We start from the raw sequence: 9864 nt of genomic DNA, 5'->3' as shown, positions 1-9864 counted from the left end.
TTGTTCCCGAAACTAGAATATGTTACGAACAGAGTGGACTAAGTTTTATAGACTCGACCCTTTGCCAAAATGTACAAAAATTGCGTTGTATAAGAGTGCAAATGTGAATTGAGTTATTGTACACGCATACTTCAGAGTATGCGTTCCCCAACTGGGAAATGTACGCTAAAACGCGCCAATAAGATTGCGCTAGCTCGTACTTGGCTCTGCCCACTATGGCTCATTTGTTCCAATTTGAAACGACAGGCTGTGGTCTATCTTGGTTTAGTTATAAAATATATTTGGTGCCAGTGCGGCTCGGTTCAGTTGGAGGTTGCAACATGTTGAAAATAATAACGTGACTTGTAAAAAAAAAAACGCTTAATGGTGAGGAATGTGTTTTAGATAACTAAGCATGTCTGGTGGTTAAGTCGTTAATTTTCCATATCAAATGTTACCGGCGTTTGGTACACTGCTAACTACCAAACAAGGAAGTGCCATTGCTGTCTAGCTAGCTACTGTTGTGGTCGAAGCAGATATAATTAACAAAAACAACTGGTTACAATAGCCAGCTATCGATATAACATGATCGAAGGGGATGTCCAAGTTCGCTGGTAAACTAGCCCTTCATCATGACTATCAGTTCTATTACACATACAAGTAATTGGACGAAGGCGTATTCTGTGGGGTGGGGAGATTTGTTAAGAGCCACGTCGCTTGTGGTACGGGTTTGGAAGCATAAGGACCTTATCTTTCATATAGGCCAAAAACAAAAGGTGAAATTGATACACCCATTTTATAGTGTTCCCACACAGACATATTGACAATGTTACATAGCTTGTTTATGGAAGCCAGAGTTGACTACCAGTGCTAATGAGCTATCAGCATCCTCGAACACTTGTGTGTAAATGGAAGTCAGACGGCACAAATATGTTGTCCCTGGAAAAATAGTTGGCTGTGTTAAAACCGTGTACTGTACAGGAAGTTTGTGGCACCTTAATTGGAGAGGACAAGCTCGTGGTAATTGCTGGAGTGGAATGGTATCAAACATGGTTTCCATTAATTATTATTTTTTCCTGTGAACTGAAAATAGAGGAATTTGTTTCTGAGTATCAATTCATGTTTAGATGGAGCATTTGGCTGTTTTGGCTTCTAGAGCCAGTTTGCCCTAACATGTACAGACTAAGGATTAACATCCTTGGACTAAGGATTAACATTATGCTCAATTAGTCCAACATTGGGCTAGGTGGTAACTAACATATCCTGATCCCATATCTATTAGGCTAGCTAGTTGGACATGCCATCTCATCTGTTTATGTAAATATGACATGAGACATTTATTTACCATGTTTTTATTCTGTTTTTCCAAAGATGTCCTGGTTCTTCCATGTCAATCAAGGCTCAAACCAGCAGCCCCCTGTCATGATGCCCCCAGCTGCTGGTGCCCTGTCTAGCAACGCACACTATCCGACAATCAGTAGCAACACACTGGATACAGCTAACACTGCTGGGCAGGGTTGGCTCTGCACACAGTCCAGTTCGTCTTCACCCAGCCTGGCAGACTTTCCATCAGTACCACAGGGTTTAGTGCCTCCCAGCTTGGAGAACCTATCTTGTACCTCTCTGAAGTCAGCGGCAGGCAGAGAGCCCCTACCACTCTCCTACGTAACTCTTCAGGAGCAGCGTTGTGTATTGAGCTGGTTCTTGAGCTGGAGCACTGCCCAGAGGGAAAGGTTTCTGCAGGACCTGTTGGGGAAAGCTGTGCCAGGGAAAGTGTGTACCCTCCTCGAGTCGCTCAATACGCTACAGGTACAACCCATCCTGCTATCACAATTATTTAATGGTTTGTCCTACAGTTCGTTACCAGCTACTAGTAATGTAACAGTCATGTTGATCTCATTTGCACTGAAACCTCGCCACCATCTGTTCCTTTCCGATTCTAGGTTAAGGACAGCCCACCAAATATTTTTGAGTGCCAACTGCGCCTCTGGACCCAATGGTTTGAGTCATGGAATGAGGAGGAGAGGAACAGTTTCCTGCACATTCTAGAAGAGAGAGAACCAATCTTTGTTGCCCACTTTTACAGAGGTGTAGCTGGGACAGCAGGCAGGGATTGAGGGATACAGGAGAAGAGGGTGTAGAATGGATAGGCAATGCGTGGGTGGAAGACAGAAACAAGTTAGGTTGGAGTGGTACATAGGGAAGCATATGTGTGGAGACAGTGAAGAACAGGCCAGTGGTTGAGAGCATTGGGCTAGTAACTGACAGGTTGCTGGATCGAATCCCTGAGCCAACTAGGTTAAAAATGTTGATGTGCCCTTGAGCAAGGCACTTAACCCTAATTGCTCATGTAAGTCATTCTGGATAAGAGTGTCTGCTAAATGACTAAAATATATGTACAATTGTTTTCTGGCTAGGGCTGAGATGAATCTAGTAACATATGAGAAAGCCCTTATAGTATTGATACATTCTGTTGACCACATACTTGAGGGTATTACAGAAGATGGACTGAATAAGGTGAACATATTTATTTAATTCTCTATTACCAAACGAATGGATAGATGTAATATCCTTATTGATCAACCTTTTTCCTCTTCTCTCAGTGCAGTTCCACCATGGCTGTGTTCAGGTAAAATGGAGTGAGTGTAGATAAAGTGAGTGGCCAGGTCCAATTCTGTTACCAGTGGGAATGCTTCTACTTCTGTAATGATCTTAAACAGTTTTTCTACAATACCAGAAATAAAATGCCATTTCATAGATCAGGTGCAATATTTTATTTGTTGAATGATTGAAAATGCATAATTGAAATTACTTTATCTTGAATCACTACCACAGAAAAAAATTGAAAAGAAATGATTTTATACAGAAATTAATTTGATTTCAAATGCATTCTCTAGTCTATCCATGACACCGAACCAACACGAGTTAAGACAATCGGAGCATCCTCATCATTAGTCTCCAGACAGGAATTGAAGAATGGATATAGTTTATCTGTGAATCTATTGCCTGTGAATGTATGGAGAAGAGACCTGGTATCTGCATTGTAGAAAGAGACCTCTCCCTTCTTGTAGTCTAAAAGTATTCCTAACTTCTGGGGGACCGCAGGCAGCTGAATATCAAGTGGCCGAGCTGCAAGGGCTTTGAGCACACCTTGTTTTGTCAAGATTATGGTCCAGTAGCCTTCAGCTGGTTTTAGTTTCAGCTGCCCCTTCCTATTAGCTGATCCTCTGGCAACTCCGATATTGTAACATGTCTTCCCAGCCACTTCAACCTCCCAGTAATTTCTCCCCCTGTTAAACCCAGTCTTTCCAAGAGCAGCAAGAGACAAGTCATACCGCCCTGGATCGTTGGGGACATTCTGTCGCTGTTGTGCTACAGACATTACTGTCTCATCCGTTGACAGAATGATTTTAGGATGGGCTGTGTCCGGGTCGAAGGCCACCTTAGCTGTGGGGGTAGAGAGGAATGGATATAGTAATGTTCTCTACTGCACAGAGCCAGACATTCATGCAATATCCATTCAATGTTTCTCAATTATCTTCCAGACTTACTCCTATGGACAACCGTTTCTGGATCTACCACAAGATCTAAGAGAGGAGTGCAACCCAAACACATTGTATTAATTCACAATAAAAGCTTTGACATGTTTTTGTCTGAAAAAGGTAAACATACACATCTTACCTTCTAAATTCATCTTGAGTTTGTCATTCTCCTCTTGCAAACCTTTAGAGTGAAAGGGGAGAGACGGCCAACGTGACAACCCCTCAAAATTATTTACAGTAATTAAGGCTATTGTTGAACTCTTTCACATGTTCAGTATTTGGTTTACATTATCACTGTCCTGTTGATTGGTCACTGATAATATGAGTATCTCACTCTTATTTCTCTCCTGTAGTCTGGCATTGTCATCCTTGCTGTCTCTGAGTTGCTGCTGCAGTCTATTGAAGGCTGCCTCCTTCTCTCGCAATTGCTGCTGCATTTTACGCAAGTCCTCTTGGTTTTGATCCGTTTGAAGCTGTACCTCTGTGTGATAAATGTTGTTCAGTACACCAAATTCAGCAAATCATTTAAACTCCATACATCGACTCAAAGGACAATCTCACCTTTGCACCTGTGCTTGATTTCATCACATTCCATTTTCGTTTCCTTCTGAAGTTTCTCCAGCTCTAAATAGATAAAAGAGAAGTTAAAATATTTTCCCCCAAAATGTCCCAAATGACCAGAAATGATTTCAGGGACCTGTGTGTCACACCTCTGTTTTTGGAGTCAAGTCTTGCATTCAGCTTCTCCTTGGCCTTAAGTTGTTCCTGTAGCTCTGGGTAGAAGGAAAGCTAAATGAATCATAATGACAAAAGAGAATGATTTCCCAAACCCATTTACTTTTTAACACCATTCAACGTGAGATGATTATACATAAATGGAACATGGACAAACCAGAGATTTCCGATGCACTTTTATCTTTGGCTTTTGAAGCTTCCGTTTGTATTGCTTTCATTTGTTTCTGTAGTTCAATGATCTTCAGAACTGAAATAACAGAACAAAAAGGCACTGTGTAATTCAATACTAACATCAAATCATTGTATTCAACCTTTTAGAAGATTATACATGTTTAATGACTTCTAATGACTACTCTTGTCAACATACTCTGTTCTGCATTTTTGGCATCGACAGCCCTCAGTTGTGTCGTGTTTTCTTCAAGCTGCTTGCTCTTCTGCTTCAGTAGACTCTGAAGATCTGAGGAGGAAAGATATTTATTTACAGTGCAGTCGGAGGGTACAGCCTTATTCTAAAATGGATTACATCATTTCCCCCTCTCATCAGTCTACACACAATACCCCATAATGACAAAGCAAAAACTGGTTGAAAATTTCATCAAGGATCTCTCTGTACTTTGATCCACTCATCTTTCACTCAATCCTGACGAGTCTCCCAGTCCCTTCTGCTGAAAAACATGATGCTTCCACCGCCATGCTTCACTGTGTGGATGGTATTGGTCAAATGAGCGGTGCCTGGTTTCCTCATGCCTGGCATTCAGAACAAGAGTTCAAACTTGGTTTCATCAGACCAGAAAATCCTGTTTTTCATGGTCTGAAAGTCCTGTCATGTGCCTTTTACTGAGGAGTGGCTTCCGTCTGGCCATACTACCATAAAGGCCTCATTGGTGGAGTGCTGCAGAGATGGTTTTCCTTCTGGAAGGTTCGTCCATCTCCACAAAGGAACTCTGGAGCTCTGCCAGAGTGACCATCAGGTTCTCGGTCACTTCTGACCAAGGCCTTTCTCCCCGATTGCTCAGTTTGGCCGGGCGGCCAGCTCTTGGAAGAGATCTGTGCATCGACCACAATCCTGTCTTGGGGTTCTACGGACAATTCCTTAGACCTCATGGCTTGGGTTTTGCTCTGACATGCACTGTCAACTGTGGGTCATTATATAGATAGGTGGGTGCCTTTCCAAATCATGTCCAATCAATTGCATTTACTACAGCTGGACTGAAGTTGTAGAAGTTGTAGAAACATCAAGGATGATCAATGGAGACCGGATGCACCTGAGCTGAATTTTGAGTCTCATAGCAAAGGGTCTGAATACTTATGTCAATAAGGTATTTCAGTTTTTTTTAAATAATAGATTTGCTAAAAATAAACATTTTTCTCTTTGTCATTATGGGTTAATGTGTAGATTGATGAGGAGCATTTTTTTATTTAATCCATTTTAGAAAAAGGCTGTAACGTAACAAAATATGGGAAAAGTGAGGGAGTCTGAATACTTTCCGAATACACTGTATCTTACCAATTATAATCTCCCCTGTGTTAAGATAGCATCCACTTTAAACTAAATGTTTCCCTTCGCATCAACCCAACAAGACGTTCAATAGTATTTTAATGAAACAAAATGTACCTTCCATCTTGTCAGCACTTGTCCGTTTGAGCTCTGATAATGTTCTTTCTAACTCTGTCAGTTTGTTACGAAGTCCCATGATCTCTGCAACTGAAAAATAAAAGCATGCCACTGGATGAAGCATTCAAAAACAGAAGTCACCCTCCAAATAATTGAGAAATAATTAACTTGTAGATTATAGATAAACTCCTTGAAACATGCTTGACAACTTACTGAGTTGTGGAATTCTACTGTCAGTTTCTTTCAGCTCGTCTCTCTTTTCATTCAGCTGGTCTCTCGTCTCCTGTAGCTGATTCTCTAGCTCTGAGACACACATTATTTCAAATGTTATCCTCTTTCTACCACAACGTTTTCTATTACACCGTATGCCTACAGAAAAGCTCTTAATGGTAAATATAAGGATAATAAACGTTCCAGCACAATTGTAAGAGTACTGAGGATAAAGACAAATTACAATGGCACTCACCAGCAATCTTGGCCTCAGATGACTGATTTAACTCTAACTCTTGCCTCTGCAATCTTGTCACTTGATTTTGGAGTGCAATGATCTGCAGAACTAAATGAGCAGGGATATGCAGGATGTCACAACATTCAACATTTGAAGTAATGTAGAAAATTCAAATCACGATTGCAGCCAACCCTGAAATGATAAGGCTTTTCACACTCACTCTGTTTACAGTTGCCATTGTTCTTCTCCTCGATTGTGGCAATCAATGCATCCAGTTCATTCTCAAGTGCTGTGGACAAGAATAATTGAAGAGCTTGAATGTATATTGGGATTTGAAAACTTCATGAATGGGCTAAATGCAGTGTATTGTCATCACACCATCCTATATGTCTACCAGTGAAGGACTATCCCTCCGAGGAAACATGATAACTATTGTTATTGGTCTAATGTGCTGAACACATAGAGACTCCTATGTTCTTCAGAACGCCTGTTACTCACCAGCAATCTGGTCAAAGTTTGTCCCATTGCTAACTCCTTTCTGCAGGTTCAAGATCTCATTCTGTATTGCAATGATCCTTAGAACTGCAACAAACAAACAGCTTAACAATTTGAGGAATATCATATACAGATAAATACTGAGCAGGCTGGACCTAAACTGTAAAAGCTGTCTGTTCAATGGAAAACAGACTATAAAAAGGCTAAATAATTACGAACCGTTCTCTGGTTGAGGAGCGTTATCCTCCAGTTCCTGTGTTTTCTTTGCCAGTTCTTTGATCTTCTCATCCAGCAACTTTTGGAGCTCTGAAAGACAAGTAAAAATCATGACAGGATCAATGCTAACATATGTATATCTTTCAAAACAAACATGATTTGCCATGAATAATGCGCGGCAACAGGGATACTCACCATTGATCTTAGTTGCAGAAGTCACAGTTCTCTTCTTTAGATCGTCTACCTCATTAGTCAGGGTCCATACCTCAAGAACTGATAGAACACATTGAAAATGAGCTGAGTAGTATTCTGAATCAGAAAGATAAACGAGACTACTCGCCTCATTCATCAGTGGGCACTGATGTATATTCATCTGCTCACCGAGTTTGTCGTTGTATCCAGTTACATTGTCCAGTTTATTCATTGCAGAACCAAGCTTATCTTGCAGATCTGTGAGAGACCAACACAAATCAGCTGTTGACTAGGTTCTATTGAATAGGGTTCATATCATTTAGATCACTCAGTGTCATCAGCAAAAGGTAGAGAGAGGTGAAGCTCACTGTCATATCGGCCCTGGAGTCCAGAGCGCTGTGCATCCTTATCGCCCAGCCTCTTCTCCAGGTCTGGTTTGAGAAAACAATATTAGACAGATGAGATGCGTGCTTCTGTTTCTTTACCTGTAGTTATGATTCAAGCAGCTTTGCTCATCAAGCGCCTAGTTACACAAGCTGGTGAACCAGACTAATATCAGAAGGACCTGATCTTGGCTTACCTTTGTTCTGGGCCTGACATCTGGCGCTCTCTTCCTCTCTGGCCTCTAGTTGTTCCTGAAGCGCTGTAATTGAAGTACTAATGTTAGCATACTGCTACATATACTCGGTACATCATGATGACTATACATAACAATTTCCCCAAACCCATTTCTTTTTAACACTTTTCAATATGTGAGATTTTAATGATCATAAGTGGAACATGAGACAAAATAGACAAACCAGAGATTTCTGATGCAGTTTCATCTTTGCCTTTTGAAGCTTCAATCTGTATCTCATTCATTTGTTTCTGTAGTTCAATGATCTTCAGAACTGAAATAACAGAACAAAAAGGCACTGTGTAATTCAATACTAACATCAAATCATTGTATTCAACCTTTTAGAAGATTATACATGTTTAATGACTTCTAATGACTACTCTTGTCAACATACTCTGTTCTGCATTTTTGGCATCTACAGCCCTCAGTTGTGTAGTGTTTTCTTCAAGCTGCTTGCTCTTCTGCTTCAGTAGACTCTGTAGATCTGAGGAGGAAAGATATTTATTACAGCGGAGTCGGAAAGTACAGCCTTATTCTAAAATGGATTACATCATTTTCCCCTCTCATCAGTCGACACAGTACCCCATAATGACAAAGCAAAAACTGGTTTTGAGAATTTTATGCATATTTATTTTAAAAAAAATATAATAATGACATATCATATTTACATAAGTATTCAGACCCTTTACTCAGTACTTTGTTGAAACACCTTTGGCAGCGATTACAGCCTCGAGTCTTTGTGGGTACGACGTTACAAGCTTGGCACACCTGTATTTGGGGAGTTTCTCCCATTCTTGTCTGCAGATCCCCTCAAGCTCTGTCAGGTTGGATGAGGAGCGTCGCTGCACAACTATTTTCAGGTCTCTCCAGAGATGTTCGATCGGGTTCAAGTCCAGGCTCTGGCTGGGCCACTCAAGGACATTCAGAAACTTGTCACAAAGCCACTCCTGCGTTGTCTTGGCTGTGTGCTTAGGGTCGTTGTCCTGTTGGAAGCTGAACCTTTGCCCTAATCTGGAGGTCCTGAGCTCTCTGGACAGGATTTCATCAAGGATCTCTCTGTACTTTGAGCCATTCATCTTTCACTCAATCCTGACTAGTCTCCCTGCCACTGAAAAACATCCCCACAGCATGATGCTGCCACCACCACGCTTCACCGTATGGATGGTATTGGCCAGATGATGAGCGGTGCCTGGTTTCCTCCAGACATGACACTTGGCATTCAGAACAAGAGTTCAATATTGGTTTCATCAGACCAGAAAATATTGTTTCTCATGGTCTGACAGTCCTGTCATGTGCCGTTTTATTGAGGAGTGGCTTCCGTCTGGCCATACTACCAAAAAGGCCTCATTGGTGGAGTGCTGCAGAGATGGTTTTCCTTCTGGAAGTGTCGCCCATCTCCACAAAGGCTCTTCTCCCCCGATAGCTCAGTTTGGCCGGGAGGCCAGCTCTTGGAAGAGTCTTGGTGGTTACAAACTTCTTCAATTTAAGAACGATGGAGGCCACTGTGGGGATCTCCAATGCTGTAGAAATGTTTTGGTGCCCTTCGCCAGATCTGTGCCTCGACGACAACCCTGTCTCGGAGCTCTACGGACAATTCCTTCGACCTCATGGCTTAGTTTCTGCTCTGACATGCACTGTCAACTGTGGGTCATTATATAGATAGGTGTGTGCCTTTCCAAATCATGTCCAATCAATTGAATTTACCACAGTTGGACTCCAGTCAAGTTGTAGAAACATCAAGGATGATCAATGGAAACAGGATGCACCTGAGCTCAATTTCTAGTCTCACAGCAAAGGGTCTGAATACTTATGTCAATAAGGTATTTCAGTTTTACATTTGTAATAGATTTGCAAAAATTCAAAAAAACATTTTTCTCTTTGTCATTATGGGTTAATGTGTAGATTGATGAGGAGCATTTTTGTATTTAATCCATTTTAGAAAAAGGCTGTAACGTAACAAAATATGGGAAAAGTGAGGGAGTCTGAATACTTTCCGAATACACTGTATCTTACCAATTATAATCTC

The 9864-nt window shown here is 41.3% G+C and overlaps 2 protein-coding genes across 38 annotated transcripts in view; one reads left to right on the top strand and one right to left on the bottom strand.

The window, feature by feature from the left end:
- The first annotated feature begins 608 nt into the window (after nucleotides 1-608).
- c23h14orf119 (chromosome 23 C14orf119 homolog) lies at nucleotides 609-2738 on the top strand. Its single transcript, XM_035799514.2, has 3 exons — nucleotides 609-755; nucleotides 1351-1788; nucleotides 1923-2738. The coding sequence occupies exons 1-3, from the start codon at nucleotides 612-614 to the stop codon at nucleotides 2094-2096; spliced, it is 756 nt and encodes a 251-aa protein (XP_035655407.2). The 5' UTR covers nucleotides 609-611; the 3' UTR covers nucleotides 2097-2738.
- Nucleotides 2739-9864, bottom strand: part of LOC118373556 (putative leucine-rich repeat-containing protein DDB_G0290503) — a 31373-nt gene continuing 24247 nt past the window's right edge. For 24 of the 37 annotated variants that reach the window (XM_052476598.1, XM_052476594.1, XM_052476589.1 and 21 more), the window contains 20 exons: nucleotides 8233-8322; nucleotides 8023-8112; nucleotides 7803-7865; nucleotides 7591-7653; nucleotides 7412-7480; nucleotides 7226-7303; nucleotides 7034-7120; nucleotides 6818-6901; nucleotides 6540-6608; nucleotides 6338-6427; nucleotides 6085-6174; nucleotides 5872-5961; nucleotides 4624-4713; nucleotides 4414-4503; nucleotides 4232-4294; nucleotides 4083-4145; nucleotides 3856-4002; nucleotides 3661-3702; nucleotides 3531-3566; nucleotides 2739-3426 (listed from right to left, as the gene is read on the bottom strand). In XM_052476598.1, coding sequence (XP_052332558.1) covers nucleotides 2873-3426; nucleotides 3531-3566; nucleotides 3661-3702; nucleotides 3856-4002; nucleotides 4083-4145; nucleotides 4232-4294; nucleotides 4414-4503; nucleotides 4624-4713; nucleotides 5872-5961; nucleotides 6085-6174; nucleotides 6338-6427; nucleotides 6540-6608; nucleotides 6818-6901; nucleotides 7034-7120; nucleotides 7226-7303; nucleotides 7412-7480; nucleotides 7591-7653; nucleotides 7803-7865; nucleotides 8023-8112; nucleotides 8233-8322 — 2048 coding nt within the window. In that variant the 3' untranslated portion in view covers nucleotides 2739-2872. The remainder of the gene's footprint in view (nucleotides 3427-3530; nucleotides 3567-3660; nucleotides 3703-3855; nucleotides 4003-4082; nucleotides 4146-4231; nucleotides 4295-4413; nucleotides 4504-4623; nucleotides 4714-5871; nucleotides 5962-6084; nucleotides 6175-6337; nucleotides 6428-6539; nucleotides 6609-6817; nucleotides 6902-7033; nucleotides 7121-7225; nucleotides 7304-7411; nucleotides 7481-7590; nucleotides 7654-7802; nucleotides 7866-8022; nucleotides 8113-8232; nucleotides 8323-9864) is intronic. The other 13 variants (XM_052476600.1, XM_052476607.1, XM_052476606.1 and 10 more) reach the window with 13 other exon arrangements.

This window comes from Oncorhynchus keta, chromosome 23, assembly GCF_023373465.1.
Source record: "Oncorhynchus keta strain PuntledgeMale-10-30-2019 chromosome 23, Oket_V2, whole genome shotgun sequence".
Classification (NCBI taxonomy): Eukaryota; Metazoa; Chordata; class Actinopteri; order Salmoniformes; family Salmonidae; genus Oncorhynchus; species Oncorhynchus keta.
Note: the sequence above shows the minus strand (reverse complement) of the source record. Positions and strands in the feature narration are given on the sequence as shown.